The 16,828-nt window shown below is 32.7% G+C and overlaps 4 protein-coding genes across 11 annotated transcripts; 1 reads left to right on the top strand and 3 right to left on the bottom strand.

The window, feature by feature from the left end:
• Positions 1 to 1,157: 1,157 nt before the first annotated feature.
• On the bottom strand, positions 1,158 to 3,963 carry LOC103863555 (calmodulin-binding protein 60 D). Its single transcript, XM_009141297.3, has 9 exons — positions 3,740 to 3,963; positions 3,576 to 3,643; positions 3,419 to 3,494; positions 3,234 to 3,292; positions 2,671 to 3,164; positions 2,448 to 2,608; positions 2,156 to 2,359; positions 1,850 to 2,042; positions 1,158 to 1,771 (listed from the first exon to the last, which is right to left on the bottom strand). The coding sequence occupies exons 2-9, from the start codon at positions 3,641 to 3,643 to the stop codon at positions 1,299 to 1,301; spliced, it is 1,728 nt and encodes a 575-aa protein (XP_009139545.1). The 5' UTR covers positions 3,740 to 3,963; the 3' UTR covers positions 1,158 to 1,298.
• A 291-nt stretch (positions 3,964 to 4,254) lies between these two features.
• LOC103863544 (pathogenesis-related protein PR-1) lies at positions 4,255 to 7,872 on the top strand. Its single transcript, XM_009141286.2, has 2 exons — positions 4,255 to 5,690; positions 6,261 to 7,872. Exons 1-2 carry the CDS (start codon positions 5,423 to 5,425, stop codon positions 6,620 to 6,622), a joined length of 630 nt encoding a protein of 209 aa, XP_009139534.1. The 5' UTR covers positions 4,255 to 5,422; the 3' UTR covers positions 6,623 to 7,872.
• LOC103863535 (pathogenesis-related protein PR-1) lies at positions 7,816 to 9,065 on the bottom strand. The gene has a single exon (XM_009141278.3). It carries the CDS (start codon positions 8,622 to 8,624, stop codon positions 8,016 to 8,018), a length of 609 nt encoding a protein of 202 aa, XP_009139526.1. The 5' UTR covers positions 8,625 to 9,065; the 3' UTR covers positions 7,816 to 8,015.
• A 2,336-nt stretch (positions 9,066 to 11,401) lies between these two features.
• LOC103863513 (vesicle transport protein SFT2B-like) lies at positions 11,402 to 16,776 on the bottom strand. Of its 8 annotated transcripts, none has more exons than XR_004456202.1 (6): positions 15,637 to 16,771; positions 15,379 to 15,553; positions 15,211 to 15,243; positions 14,879 to 14,987; positions 14,675 to 14,733; positions 11,402 to 14,552 (listed from the first exon to the last, which is right to left on the bottom strand). XR_004456202.1 is itself a non-coding variant. In XM_018653114.2 (4 exons), the coding sequence occupies exons 1-4, from the start codon at positions 15,216 to 15,218 to the stop codon at positions 14,474 to 14,476; spliced, it is 255 nt and encodes an 84-aa protein (XP_018508630.2). In that variant the 5' UTR covers positions 15,219 to 15,273; the 3' UTR covers positions 11,402 to 14,473. The 8 variants fall into 8 exon arrangements, 1 of the variants encoding a protein (XP_018508630.2); XR_632001.2 differs by having other exon boundaries at positions 14,879 to 14,982; positions 15,637 to 16,769; XR_004456200.1 differs by having other exon boundaries at positions 15,211 to 15,553; positions 15,637 to 16,776.
• Positions 16,777 to 16,828: the final 52 nt, after the last annotated feature.

Here is a 16,828-nt window from a genome sequence, read left to right as displayed (position 1 = left end):
AATTTTAAAAATTAATGTATTGATAGTTAAATATTAATTTTTTTTAATATTTGTGAAAATTCTAAAATATGTATTTTTTAGAATCAAAGGGATTATCACATTTGATTATTGGTTCTCTTACTTTAAGGTGAAACGAATTGATACAAAAGACGTTCTTCACGAGTTGGGCATCTAAATATCTTATAAAGGTCTATCAATTGAAGATATTAGCAGGTTTATATGTTGGAACTGAAGACATTAATGGGCTTTAAAGGGCCAAATACAGTCGATCTTCTATAAATCAACTTCACGCGGAAGAGAGACTACCAGACAAGCATAGATGATACAGCTACTGCTTTGAAGCCTTTGAGTCATTCAATGCTTTTGCAGATCCAAGGTGCGTTCCTCTGTCTGCAATACATGTTAGCAAACCCGTGACCTCGAAGTGAAAATCTCGAGTAACATCCGGTTTGTCTACAGTCCACAGCAGAGCTGTGCTTACAAGCTATTAAAAAAGGCATTTGCCTAGGGCCCCCAAATTTTGTAAAAATTTTAGAGTTTCTAATTACAAAAAAAATAATTTTACATAGTAGTTTATAATCAATTTTACTATATTTTATACAAAACTATAAAGATTTTACTTCTAATTAAATGCAAATATTTGATCCACATTTGTCTTCTTTATATATGTTATGAGTTAGATTTATTTTATATGTTTATAGAATTTGATTAAAAATTATAATATTTTGAATATATAGTTTATTGTATTTAAACTAAACACTAAGATTTATCTTTTTAACAGCGGCCAACATTTCAATCCAAAATTTGTATATATTTTTTATATTATAAATTCCTACTTTTATCATTATTTTATTTTTTTAGTTTATAAAAGTCTAATGCAGAAAATTTAGAAAATATTTAGGTAATATATATATATATATATATATATATATATATATATATTTTTTTTTTTCAAAAAAAGTATTTTATATAATTCGATTTTAAACAAAACTATTTTTAAAAAACAATATCATGTAAATTTTTTTAACTCGTTTTGGGCCTCCAAAAACCTTCGCACGGCACTGGTCCACAGGCATCTATCTTTCTTCTCTATACGACAAACTTATGCCCTTGACTTATTTTACCAAACATCTTTTCGAAAACATAAGCAGACTCGATGGACTAATAGATGAAAGATTTTAACGTTGATGTCATAAAACCTGTAATATGTCAAGCAAACGAAACCCAAAACGTGAAGTATGTGATCTGGTATGTTTAGTCATACTGTACCCTTAGCAAGTAACCTGTATAATCATCTATTAATCAAGCTCAACAATCTGAGCTCTTCTTTTCTCAGCAGCTTTCTTCCTTATGAAGATTCCCCACTTCATTGCAGCTTTTATCTTCAGCCACCCAACAACCGCTTTTCCTGATCTCGCTCGGTCCTCATGCACCATCGGTGTATTTTGCATAAACGACGGGAAACCATACCCATTTTCTCCATTCCCTCCTCCCATGCTACAGAGCTGGAGCAGCTGCTGCATGTCCTCGCTCTCCAGCATCTCATGACTCCTTGATAAGAGGTCGTTCTCATGCTGGTGTGACCATTCTTCAAAGGGATCAAGATTTGCCTGATGAACAGAAGAAGAACCCATGTCTTGGTACCCGCATGTGGATTGTAGAGTAGTACCAAGAGCCATCCCAGTTACATTTTGATTCTCTAAGTTTGTTTGAGTTTGAGTTTGATGTTGATGTATTCCCATAAACTGATCTTGCTGCAAAACATTATACCCTGCAATAAAAGATAGACATAGAATATAAGCTTTCAAAACTGAGATTTAGTAGTTTACAACGTTTTGATTTTGCCAACCTTCGAATGAGAATCCTGGAAACTGACTAGGAGGTATAGGAGATGGAGGCAAGACAGAGTAATTTGCCGGCACCGTTACAGGTTCTATTTCCACTCTCTCAGGCTGATTCAAGTTTAAAGGAGTTTTGCCTTCATACTCTATGACTTGGTTCCAGTTATCATATGCTTTCTTCACCAATCCATCCACATATACCTATTAAATTCAAACACCACCGTATCTGTAAATTAGAGTTTCTCAGAACAACACCAAACAGCAGCATAAACGAGTTAAGTGGAAAGAGTTAAGGAGATTATTTATAACTGAACCTTTTGGCTGTCATCGAGTGAGTCAGCAGAGAGGTATTGATCCCCGGAGATAAGGCCACTCAACTCATAGATGTTATTGAGCACAACACCCACAGTCCTTGAATCTTCAGGATAGTAGATGTAAAGCTTGCCGCTTAGGACACATGTCTTTGCGTGCTCCACTAGCACATCCCACATCTTGTTTGACATGCCACTTCCAAGAGCCTAGACACATATCAGATAAGCATTAACTATTCATGACGAGCGTTAATCAAATGAATTAGCAAATGAACTTGACGTTTCAGCTACTTACAGCTCGTAGTTTAGTAGAATCCTTAACCAATTTTCTCAGAAAGTCTTCCACATTAACTATTCCTTCAGCGGTTAGTTTCTTATGAAACGCCCCATCTTTACCAATCTTCTCCAATCTCCACACCTCATCACTCAAACCAGGTGGATAATGCTTCTTGTACACTGCACATACCAAAATTTTCATCACAAGGTACAAAGTGATAGAGAAAATTTTGAATACATACATTCTCCCCTGTGATCTTTAACAGTGAAAGCTTCAGTCTTCGCCTCACGCACCCGTACACCATCATCACATCCCCCAGAGGCAACCCTCAAAGCAAGTCTAAACTTCCTACTCCGAATCCAACTCGAGTTATCAGTGAACACCATCTCCCCCAAAGCACCCACCCCTTCCTTGAGAACAACACATAGATCTCCAGTAAGCAACGGTCTCTTCCCATGACGCTCTTTCACAACATGACTCTCAAACTCTTCTCGACTCCAATCTTCTTTGTTGAAGTCACCTTCAAGGACAACGACCTCGAGCTTGAGAGAAGCTTCTGGTCCAAACGCTACATGACGCCCCGTGTTTGCGTCTATCAATACAACGTGGATGGAAGCGCCTTGCTCTCCTTCCACTCTTCCTCCGGTGAATAAAGGGAGAGAGAGTCTAGTCCTGAAACGCAGCTGCAAGTTCCGCCCATCAGGACCGGTGATTCGTTTGGGAGAAGACTCAGAGCTGTAGTAAGTAATCAGAAGCTTCAGGGTATACACACTAAGCTCTCTGCATTCAATAAAAAGTGGTTACCTTTCAGCAAGCCTAGAAGGGATGAACTTTGCTAAAGCACGTTCCACTTCCTCACTCACCTACTCCATACAAAAGAAAATTGATTCATACATAATAACAACAAGAAGGGAATAAAGATTAATTTTTTTAAAAACAAAACCAAGCATAGTTGATAGGGTTCCAATACAATAAAAAACAGAACTTACAACTCTGCGGAGGATAGGTTCAAGAGAGGAGCAGAGCTTCTGCAAGCTGTCAACTTTCATAGCCTCAACAATCACACTGTACAAAAAGAGTAATAAGGTTAAGAAAATTTAAATAAAAAACAATCGGGTGAAACAGAGAAAGATGAATACATTCTACCTAGCAAGAGCAGGGCGCTTTCGCTCAGGCTGCTTTTCATCGTTGCTCTTGTCTAGACTCCTCTTCATCTGTTCAAGACGAAATTAAAAACCCTAATTTTCTTCGATTTGTATGGAAAAAAAAATCTAAAACCCTCCGAACGAAACAAGAGATTAAGAGTTTACGGTGAGAGTAAATTCGCACGGCGACGGGAGTGATTGTTGTGTTTGGTTGTTGATAGTTATCCGACAGAGTCTCCTCTTTAGCCTAGTTCGATGCTCTTTGTTTTATGGGTCAACTCGGTATGACTCAGAGAATGTTTCTCTTTTGTGGTGAGGTGTACGTATCTCCACGCTGGACCTACCGTGCTTGTCACGTGTCACCAAACATTCGAAAGGGTCCCACTCTCTGACATTCCTACTCCAAATCATCCAATCCTCTCGATGTGTCTGTCTGTTCGGAATCTGATATAAAATCGTAGCCGTGCGTTCCACGTAGGATGGTCTTTTTGTCTTTAAAATACGTGGATTTAGAAAGATCATTAACGTGACTTTTCCCATTGAACCTGAAGGTCAATTTGGGTTTTTATCGGTACTCTCCTTCGTAGGCCTTTGGGCTCTAAGGCTAGATGAATGGGATGCGCATGTTTCAGTTTACTCTCTACTGATATGTCTATACATGTTATGATCAATTGTGTCAGCCCAAGCTTTGATTCTAGGCCTAACAAGCTACTAAAAACTGCTGCTGAATTAATGAACTGAAACACTAAGCTAGAACTGCTCCTTATATCATATTGGATTCTAGTAAAGAGGTCAAAGAAAAGCTCTAGTCATGCTAGTTTTGTATGATCCCAAGTCAAGATCAACTGCCAACTTTTGCAAACGTTATAAAGACTCTTCTAATATGTGTCACATACTGAATGGTTGAACTATAATTTTTATCGAAAGTTTATTTATTTCATACAGTGATATTATTATTATATTATGATAGATCATTGGAAGAGTTTACCTTATCTATGTTCTAAAAAAAAAATCTATGTTCTAATTTTTGTATAAAGTTTGTTCTAAAATTGTCACAAAAAAAAAAAGTTTGTTCTAAAAACTTGTAGTTGCATTAAATCAGTATACAGTATTAGCTTTGGGTATCCTTGAAACCAGGATAACTGATATTTTTATATTATAAGAACTACATTTTCATAAAGTCAAAGCTATATAGATATGAATTTTAAAAACAAATAGAAAAATGTAGAATGAGGGTGTGTTATTCAAGAGCTAAGTCGGCCGCAACATAAATTGATAACATTAACAGTACTAAAAGAATATCCAACTAAATGAACTAATAATATAACTCCGCCCTTGATGTAAAAACCCCATAAATTAGTTTTATTCCTATATAAGTCAATCTACACCGATTTTTGTTTCTTCTTTGTTTAGGGTCGTCACGTAATTTAGAATGAAACATACTATTGAAAAAACAACTAATTTATCATAAACCTCATCTTTATATTTAATATTTATTTTTCAAATACTTCAATATATCCTAGTTAGCTTTAGTCTACATACAATTGTATATTGGGCAAAAAGGAAAGGAAATATATATTGGAAGAAAATCATACTTTTTTAGCAAAAAAAAAAGAAAAATCATACTTGTATGGTTAAAACATCTATCCTTTACCGAGCGAAACATTAAGTGGTATTAAGTGGTAACCATAATCGAACATGGCAGCCACTTCTAGTTGACATCCTCAAACAGCATTTGTCATAATTAATTATACGCTAATATAAACATATAAATAATCACCCCCCTTCAAGTCATATTTCTTCCATCATCCAAAAGAAAATTGTTGGAGCCACTCCACAAGAAGAAAGATGGCGATCACAACCTCAACCCGAGCCATTGTTTTCGCTATTGCCATTCTCTTGGTCGCCATCCAAACCGTTCACGCAGACTATTACCGGCCACGACTACCTACACTTATGAGCCCTCCTCCATACGGCGCGGAGCCCAAGCCGCTCCCAACTCCCAGCCCCAAACCTATCCTCTACCATCCTCCTCCCACCTCCCACTACCAGCCACCCACGGGGTCGTTTGAAGATCAGTTCCTTGCTCCGCATAATTCTGTTCGGACCAGCTTAGGTATTTTCATATATTCATAAGAACATTAATTTCCAAATATATGTGTTTTGACAAAGTTTTAAGAATCCTAACCGGTCCGGCAGTTGGATCACATCCGATACCGACCAAAAAGTTTAGGTTATGTGTTGATTTATAAAACCCAAAAGGTCTCGTTTTATAGTGGATACAAAGGTGTTAAGTGGATGACTCAAACAAACTGATTGATTGCAGTTCTTGAGTTTCCTAAATTTCTAATTAAATATATATGTACCATAATCATAACAAAGTTTTATCGATTTGATATTTCAAATATGCAAATAGTAAATTAAGAACAATAAGATTATAGTTCTAAATTATGTGCTTACAGGAATGATCTGAGTTTCGAATGAAGCAAAGTTCAAAGTGTTAAAATTTTAGGATATGTATACACGGCCAGAGGGTATATGCATTACAAAAAAAAAGGTATACACGGCCAAAGGATTTGGGCTATATTTCCTACAAACGACCAATTGGATAATAGTATTATTATGGGTTTGAATTAAAGTATTGGTATGTTTATTCTAATGATTTGATTAATTTCATTTCATGAAGGTCTGTCTCCATTAGTTTGGGACGGCAGGATCGCGAGCTACGCAACTTGGTGGGCTAACCAGAGGCGGTATGACTGCTCCCTAACCCACTCAACTGGTCCATACGGTGAGAACTTGTTTTGGGGAAGTGGCTCAGACTGGACACCAACTTTCGCAGTGGAGTCATGGACCGTGGAGGCCAAGTCCTACAACCACATGACCAACTCGTGTGAAGGCGGTATGTGCGGTCACTACACTCAGATCGTATGGCGTGACACCAAACGGATAGGTTGCGCTCGCGTTGTCTGCGAGAACGGTGCAGGAGTTTTCATCACTTGCAACTACGACCCACCGGGTAACTACGTTGGAGAGAATCCTTACTAACTTTGTCTAACACTTGGTTTTGTAATTAAGTCGTTGGTGAATTCTTAATCTATGTGTTTTAATCTTCGTGGCTTTTATATTTCCTTGTGACTTGTGAGCTAAGTATTGCATGGGTTTTATGTTGGTGGTGTTACGAGCAGTTTGTTGTTTGTATTGTACTTTTCATTTTTGTAATGGCTATGTCAACAAATGAAAAAAAAAATTAACGGTGCACAGAGACACAGGGACATTCCATAGTTCCATACTTCCATTAAATTTCCTAGATCATATACTACTAAATACAAGTTATTGGCCTATGTAAATCATCCCAATATAGAACGTGTCACTCATTCTCGGATAAATTGTCTGTAGCTAGGGTAATAAACCAAACGAAGATAACTAACTATGTTATTGAAAGATTTGATTATTTATTGATTTCAAATAAAGAGTACTTGTGTTTATTATATTAGCTACTAGGTGTTTTATCAGCACATGATAATTTTCTTATGAATACTTATCACTTTATTTTTTTATTAGTTCAAAAATTCGTATAATAAATTATAATTGTATTCTCAAAATATTTAAATCAAACAACAAATTATTTATATATGACAAAGTTATTCATCAAAAAATATATATATATCCTTATTATTGTTCTGAACTATTATAAATATCACATTTTATAAATATTTTAGAAAATATATTTATACAAAAAAATTTTGATTGATTAGTATTTAATTATAAATTATTTTATATTTTAATTTTTTATCTTTATAATAGAAAATATTAATTCCATGTAATAACACAATATATATAAAAAATACCTTGTTTTAAATACGTTTTCTTTTTGAAAATTTATTATATTAATTTACAATCAATTTTCTAATATATTATATAAATCTAATAATAATATGTAAATTTTATTTTTAATTATATAGCAAATTATATATTTTCAGTGAGGATATTATTGACTTTAACCGCTATGACTTTTAACGTAAGAGTTCATAAACCAAAAATCACTTCTCAAATAATATGATAAATAGATATGCTTGATAAATGAACCAAAAGAATAGTCCAGTTTGTGTTGCATGAAGCTTTTATAAGAGATATACTTAATTATAGATATACTGTATATGGATTTTAAACACAAACATTTGTTTGCGTTCGGAATTTAAAAAGAAAAACATATTATCTTTTATAATTGGACGGATATATATAGATGAATAACCGTAATGCAATTACAACCATCAAGTGAAATAATCACGTATAAAGATACAAACATAACCAGCATCACAAGCCCCGCAAAAGCATCTATTTTCTAGAAAAATACCCAATATATACATCCATCTAGTTTCCTTCAAAAATTCATATAACAATTTCCAAAATTAAGATCAAGGAGTAGATAAATGATCGCTCAATAGGGTTTCTGGCCGATGTAGTTACCGGGAGGATCATAGTTACAAGTCATGAAAATCGCACCACTGTTGCACTTTACACGTGCGCACCCGACCCTCCTCGTGTTCTTCCACACCATCTGTGTGTAATGCCCACACACCTTCCCAGGGTCGCACGTGTTGGAACCGTAATTATAGTGCCTCTTCTCGCTGGCCCATGCGACCACTGCGTCGGCCGGGGACCAGTTTTTGCCGTATCCACTGAAAATGTTTTCGCCGAAACTAAACTCTCCGTTTTGGAAAGAATGTCTCAAAGCACAATCTCCTTTTCTTTGATTAGCCCAGTTTTGAGCGTAGTTCTGGAGTCTGCGGTCCCAAATCAAAGGAGCTTCGAGTCTTTGGGCACGAACCAAATTTTGTCGGAACAAGAACTGTAACGAGTCGTGGTGACATCCCAGACACTTGGTCCTACTGGTTTGGTATACATGATGTAATGATACAGTTCTCGTTTTTGTTCTGGTTCTGGATCTGGTTATTGTTCTAGTACTGGTTCTGGTTATTGATGATGAAGCGCAGAGATTAGTGGCGCATAATAAGAGTAATATTACACGTAAATAGGATTTGATCATCCTTGGTATTTTTCTTGAGATTTTTTTGTCCTTCGGATGCTAATGGGTTTTTAGAGGTTCAAGTGGTATATAAATATTGAGGGGAAACAGAAAAAAAAGAAAAGGATAAATTGTGTTGTAAATGTATGGATATGAATTTGAGCTTTTTTTGGCGATGCTGCCTATTTTTTTTTGTTTTCTAAGCGAATAACTTGCGTTACCAATGTGATAGATTGTAAAAATGGGAGGTTGCAAATTGGAGAAATAAATAGTGAATGATGGTAAACATGAATCTTATATATTAAAATAGAAGTCACAACCTTGATTCATGTGTGATTTTTTAAAAAATGGACCTAATGGACATATTCATAGAAATTCATACTATATTTTAATTCAGATTAATAATAAATATAATTTTTAAAATACTTTAATCGTAGTATCTTTTGATATCTTTTCATTTTAAATATAAATATATTTATTTTAAAATTCTAACAAATCTGTTTAAAAAGATTTTTACAAGATCTTCATTTTCGAAATTATATTTAAATATTTTCACTAATTTCAAAATTAGTTTAAAATATTATTATACATTAATATATTCAGTTATATAAAATGAAAAATAAAAAAAATCTATAATAGTTTAGTTATTATATAATCATAATCAATCATATTAAATTAAAATTATTATATTGAGCTCAATATAATAAAATTGTATTAAATTTATATATTTTATTTTCACAATTATAAAATATTTATGTTCAAAAATAAAATCTAATATGTTGGTAAGATGGGTTAACATTATCAAACTATATAATACATGTATAAAAATTAACATGTATTTCTTTAAAGTTAATAATATAAAATCTTTGTAACTACTTTAATCATAATATATTTTCATTTTAAATATAATATATATTTATATATTATATTTTAAAAATTCTAATAAATCTATGTAATGTTTAAACAATAACTTAATGTATTTTAAATTATCGTTTAGAAATGAAAATAAATAAATCATATCCTATTTTGTCTACTTTTATAGTCATGATCATGTTAAAATATAATTATTACTAAAATAAATATGATAAAATTATATTCAATTGATAAATTTATAAATTTTATTTTCATAAATATAAACTATTTATTTAAAATATAATATGATGATAGAACGGCTTAAAATTAACAAACTATATAATACATGTCTAAAAATTAACATATCTTACACTTTTATATATACAATAATAAATTATCTAAAATAAATAAGCATAAAAATATTGGTAAAAAGAAACCAGTTTTGAAATACGGGTCAGAATTTAGCATAAATTAAATACAAATTTTTTTTTAAATATATTTTCTCATGAGTATATTAATTTGCTTAATAATTAAATGCAAATACAATAAGATAAATATATAATAAGAAGTGGCGGCAAATACATAAGGTTTAAGCAATTAATTAATTATAACATGTAAATTATAAAATTATTGTATTTGAAATAGTTATATAAATATTTAAGTATATGATTAACATTAAAAATATATACCACTTATGTTCTAAAACAATAATTTATGTATAGAAAAGTAAAAACAAACACCCGTGCGGTTGCACGGGTCAAAATCTAGTTTGTATTATTGGAGGGAATATAAATGTGTCGATGTATGTCAATATTGTCCTGTGAACGCGAATGTTGTCCGTATTAGATTAGATTGACATGGGGAAAATAATGGGTCGTCACTTAAACACACTCAAATATGTCAACATGCCAGCACAATTTTGCACTCGCGTGTTTCGCCTTTGATTGCGATAAAGGTGAAAAGTGAAATTTATTCGATTGTATGGGCCATGACGTTTGACCTAATTAAAGAAAGGTACTCCTCGAGAGGGTTCAATTGATAGCTGTTGTTAGACATATTGACATGCACACATATTAGCCGCCAGCCAACCCGTACAATCCACCATGTTCTGATCGGCGAGACCTGCTTTTTTTTTTTAAGCAAGACCTGCTTCTTGATGGATCTAATATTTCAAGTCTCATATCCATCCCGTTTGACACCTCTAGGCTCTGGAAGTCTCATGTCTTCATAGTTTGCTCACTTACTTGTTCCTGTCATCATATCTTACATAGCTTCAATGTATGCAGATTTTAACATTTTCACCATTTGAAAACATGATTACGAAATGATAAGAAATAACAATTAAGACCATCTACATTTGACTTGTTAAATCAATAATTTAACAGTTTTTTTTTCAGTCGGCCTTGGAAGAAACGTACTTAATGTTACAAAGTGGACTACCCCGAAAGCGTACCATACTGCCTGACCCGAGTTTGGAATACCTTCCAACTAATGCTAGGAGTATACCAATCATCTGTTATAATTTAACAGTTGAAAGTGCTATAATAAAGTTTTTGAATTTCTAACAAGTTAATTTTTCAATTTATCTTGTATATATTTTGAAAGTATAATGAATGTATACAGAACACAATGTATCTAATAGCTATATAGCATTTATATAGCATTTGAATTTATTTAGGTTTTAAAACTTCATCTTAATGATTATATTATTTTATTACTAGAGGTTGGCCCGCCCTACGGGCGGATAAATTTACATTAAAATGATTTTATATTAAAATATATTTAAAATTTATAAAATATTTGAATAATTAATTTTAATTGAATACAATAAATATAATTTGTTTTCCAATTAAATTATATATATTTATTTTGTTAACATTTGAATTTTATGTTTATAATTCTTACATGTTTGGATTTTTATTTGCTATCAACTATATTGTATGATATTGTACTATTTTATTTTCAGTATTCATTTCAGCTATATTTTTAATGAAAATACGTCCTCTTTTTTTTTTGCATTTGCATGAGATTATATATGTAGTATATTAATATATTTTTTAATTGTGTGTTAAAGTTTTATGTTTGATGGTGGTATATCTGAATGTATTCTATCCATTATTATGAGTGTGTCTGACTTTAACAATGTTTTTATTCAAAAAAATTATTTGACCAAATACTAAAATTACATTGTCTTTGGCTAATCTAGCATTTTTATCTTCTGAGTTTTTTTGTTTAGTGTTAATTGGAAAAAGATTGCCAGCATAAGGGAAAAGGTATTGTAGAACATAATTTATTTTAATTGACTTAAATAACGAAAGTAAATTTTGTCATTTACTTATAGTAATAACATGTGTCACATCGATTATTTATGTTGGGTCTGTGGCATACTATTGTTGCTCTTGTGCATCTATAATTGGTAAAATAACATTCTAGTCAGGTGACTCTCACTCATTAATAAACTCTGTGCATCTTTATCGTTTATCTGTTTTCCATTCAAGTGCATCCAATATTTCAAGCATAGAGAGAGCCAGAGAGGAGGAGACATTGTATATATATATATTTTTTTTTTTGCAAAATTAGAACATGAATAGAACTTGATATCTTAAGTGCCCTATGATAAAGTTATGCTCTTAGATGGGCTGATTTCTAGTGGTCTGTCCTCGCAGAATATTACCTATTTGTTATCTCCGTTAAACTATCTTTTCAAAGTGATTGACGTTTCTGGCGAGGGTATGCATTTGGAAGTATTGATTGTTAGAATATAGTTTACTTTCAAATTGATTTCAATGGTATGATGTAATGGGAAGTTTTAGAAGCCAATTGTTTGGAATTTAATTTATTACATGAGAATATATGAACAAACACATCTTAATAAAAACAATAATACCTTGATAGATATACAAATACGGAGCACTACTTGCGTATCCATTTAAATTCTGGATTCAATGCACGAACTTGTGCTTCTATCTGCTCGCGTAAGAGATGCATGGCATCGGATATGAGTTTTCGAGTCGTGTTTGGTGGGAGATCTGTGGTTGTCTCTACGCTAACATGGAGACCTTCAACAGGAGGAAGAGTAAGAGGGTGGAAGAAAATGCTGTCTGGGAAAAGATTAAGAAATTCGAGTTGTTTTTGAGCTTTTTTGGGAAGCAAGTAAGTTATGCGATGACCTTTCTCAGCTAATTTGTTGGCTACATGAAGACTACATTTTTTTAAATTAATGTCTTTCTTATTTAAAATTACATATGAGAAAATATCATAATAAGTTTTAAAATTATATTAAAACGCATATGTTTCTGCACGGAATATAGCATTATTTTTTTGTTAAAATATTATAAAAAAATGAAATTTTATATGTAGAAAATCAGAAATAGCTCTGTTTCATGCTGTAATTTTCTGTATTTTCAAAAGCGTTGAGAAAGAAGAAACGTTTCTTTTTAGCTGCTAGTGCTTCAAGAACAGAGAATAAAGATGATATATGGTTTTTTTACCACAAACACATGAAACATTAGCATAAGATCACCCAATTTACGGGGCCCACAGTTTTTAAAAATAAACTTAGAAAATAATTATTTGTGTATAGTTTATTTAAAATAAAATATTAATACATTATATTAATTGATTTTATGTAAGAAAACAAACAAATAAATAATCTAACAAATGAATTTTTGTAAAAAAGCCATTTCAATAGGTCATTTAAAAAAAAGAAAGTATTACAATAAATACAAATTTCAATAATTAATTAATATATGTTTTGTATGGGCTTCGAAAATTCTTTTGGATAATAGAAATGCATACAACCTTTTGTACGTATATAAAACCTTATTTTAATCCCACTTAGACTACACACTTTTTTACAAAACCATTCAAAAGTACAAATTTTTTTTTCATGATCCCCCAATCTTTTTCTACCTGCTTAGCTCTTCCTCTCTATTTAATATATGTTATGATATTTATTTTATTTTAATTTTGGGGACCTCGAAAATTACAGGACCAGGCAGTTCTTTGCATAATAATGTTGTGCTGTATAAGTAAATGTCATTGTTGTATGAACCAACCGTTTTGGTTTGGAAATGTTGAAACCTAAGTTTGTGTTGTTGTTTTCAAAATACTTCTGCATGCTTTGAAGTAGGGGATCAACACATTATCGGCCAAAAGAAATATTGTCTTTAAGTTGTTGTCTCTAGTTATCTATCGATGTTAGGGGTTGGACCGTTAAAGGATTTAAATTGGTATTTTTGTACACCCAAAATTCTTGGACTGCTTCTGCTAGTACCGATGTTGATTTCATGATGTTAAAGACGATTATTCCTGAGAATCGTGATACTCATGAAATGATTTCTCTTTATATATTTTTGGTTAGTTTTCAATGTGTGAATTGGTGTTTAGTGTGCATTTTTGTTTGGTATTTGGTCGTGGTCGTTGCCAAAGTGAAAGCATATGTAACCTATTTATAGATATATATTATGTAGTTAATTGAGTAGTTAATATAATTTATTGAATTTTTTGGACATTAAGTGCGGTCGTTTGGATTAATGTTCCCTATTTCATTTTTTTTACATTAAGAACTTATAATGCAGAGAATATGATGTTGTTTCTCGTTGTCAATAAAGAAAGGCCTATCTAGTATCTAGGCTTTATTGTCTTCACTTCTTTTTATTAGGAAAGTTGAACCATAGAGTAGTAAAAGATTAAGCATATTTTTTTTTTTGAAGAGAAAAGCATATTACAGGGTATTGTGTATGAACCAAAAATATAAACTGTATAAAAGGGATGGGTAAAATGAGAACTCCGAGGGATTATATGAAAGTAATCTCTTATCAAACAAATGTCAAGTGACTGCAAAAGACCTTGAAGTAATAGAAGTAAACACACGCAAGAGCTTCAAGCCCTCAAAAAAAAAAAACTCCAGTTGCGTTACTTTTGATTCATGCGCAAACCACCTCATCAGGTCAAACAATTTTTTTTTTTAAATCATCTCTCAAATTCTCGAGACCAGTAAAATGCGAGTTTGTGTACTATAGCTCGTTATCACAGAGACAGATCATTATTTCAGAGACCATTCTTCGCGTAAATGGAATATAACTGAGGCTGTACCTGCCATTATTACCATCGTGTAAATCAAGAAGTTGTTGGATCCGAAAAGGTTCTAAGAATAATCTTCAGAACATTGTAGAAACAAATCCTGTTTAGGGTTGAATATAGAGCAGTGAACTTACCACATAAGTGCACAAGTCTTGCATAGGATCGCAATCACTGTCAAAATCTTGCTGTGGATCTACATGAGACAAGAAATGATGAAGTTTCAAGCTGAGAAATATTTGGGGAAATAACAAAGTTGCAGACCTTGCAGATTTAACTAAGGTTAGATCTAGCTTTGGATAATAAACATTGTATGAGAGAGATGGGGAGAAAGAAGTTACCAAGAGAGCGCAAAATGAGTGCAAGAAGGATGCATCTGACATAGATAGAGGTAGCGTAGATACGAACATCATATTTATCTGTTGCTCAGGTCCCATGAGGAAGACTGTGCTGCCAAAGAAAAAAAACAACGTCAAGGTCATCTAACTGGTTATTGTGATCTCCCAGTTAACATGTAGTCGTAACTCACCCAAAAAAACACAATAAAGGAACGATTTTGAGAGAAATGACCACAGGAATCATTCAATCCCTATTGAACTCAAGAACTAAATCTCAACAAATGTTTTTAAGACAAAAAACAGCAAGTTCTTGTCGGCTGCCAGGCAAAACATACCTTCTCATTTGCAAATGTGAAGAGCAGCACAAACTTGATGGGGATGACAAATACGATCACGGATTGCAGAAGAAGAAAGGAAACATGAATTACTTATTACAGATTGGCCACAGGATCATTCCAATTCAATTCATGGTAAGGCACTGGATATGTGAAATTGATCATTACCAGAAACATGAGCAGCAAACCAGCGGCCAAAGACGCGGCGAATCCGTACATTCTCTTAAAATGAAGTGCTATCAATGGCGAGGGGAGCATCAGACAATCAGAAATTGTTGTTACTGAAACGCTCCCTGAAGAAGCTGAGAGGGTTCGCACTCACGGATCCCTACATAAGCTTTGACTGTTGCAGACAAGCAAATGGAAAAAAATCAGATATGTAAAACTGGCATCTTGAAAGCGTTAACAAAAATTAGGAGTGATTACCTTCTCGTCAATGAGTAGCATATCAACACCCATCAAAACCTAAGAAGACGAAACTTGGTTGTGGTTGAACATCGTCCGGCTATCAAATCAGCAAGTAGTGTGAAGGAATTCGCCATTGTTGGAGCTGGTAATTAGAAGATATGATACTTGTAGTTCTCCTAGATTTGGTGTTTTCATCTATACAACGATACCAATTTATAGGAAAGTTTTGGCCGTTTACATATGAAGAGTCCAAGCTTGATTTAATGCTGCGTAGTGGAGGAGGGTGGGAATTAATGGGAATCTAAGGCGTTTCAGATGTTTATGGAAGACGGCTTCATCGGGTCTACAAAAGCTATAATGAAAACCTCACTTTCTGGTATAGCACATGATATACGGACCTGGAAATTAAAAAACCCCAATTAAAGAATGCAAAAGAAACAAAACAGAAGCCCAATTCAATAACGCAAAGGACACGACAAATTGGTTTCGTAGAGTGCTTGTTTAGGCGACACGTGGCGCAAAACGCCCCTCTCTCCAGAGTGACGTGGCAGCAGGAGCAGCCAGACAAGCTAACTTTATATATATAGATTTGAATATTCTACAATATAGTTGATTTATACCAGTCAAAGCTATAGTTTTTAGTTCATACCTTATTTTATTCAAACGACGCCATATTGCAAATGCTATTGTGCACATGTTTATCAAAAGAGTTATTCTTGGATTCACTCCGCATAGTGAATCTCTAGGTTCACCAATCAATAAGATTTCATTATTTCATATTCGATATCTTCTAGAAAAACAAATAAAATATTATGAAGTTATATTATGTTTTAAAAAAAAAGTTAAAAAAAAAACAATAGTTACAAAACACTAAACCCTAAACTTTTGGGTAAACCCTAAACCTTGGGTAACCCTAAACTCTTGGATAAAACTTTAGTGTTTAGTGTTTTTATTTAGATTTTATGATTTATCCAAGAGTTTAAGGTTTATCCTAGAGCTTAGGATTTATGATTTAGAGTTTAGGGTTCTTCTGACGATGTTAAAAAAATATTTTTTAAACTTTTTTGTAACTACTCTATTTTTTATTTATTTTTTACCTTTTTATTAAAAAAACATAATATAATTTGATCATATTTTGTTGTTTTTTTGAAAAAAAAAATCAAATATAAAATAACAAAAGTCTATTGGTTGTTGAAACCATACGGAGTGA

This window comes from Brassica rapa, chromosome A01, assembly GCF_000309985.2.
Source record: "Brassica rapa cultivar Chiifu-401-42 chromosome A01, CAAS_Brap_v3.01, whole genome shotgun sequence".
Lineage (NCBI taxonomy): Eukaryota > Viridiplantae > Streptophyta > Magnoliopsida > Brassicales > Brassicaceae > Brassica > Brassica rapa.
This window is presented reverse-complemented; position numbering and strand designations above follow the sequence as displayed.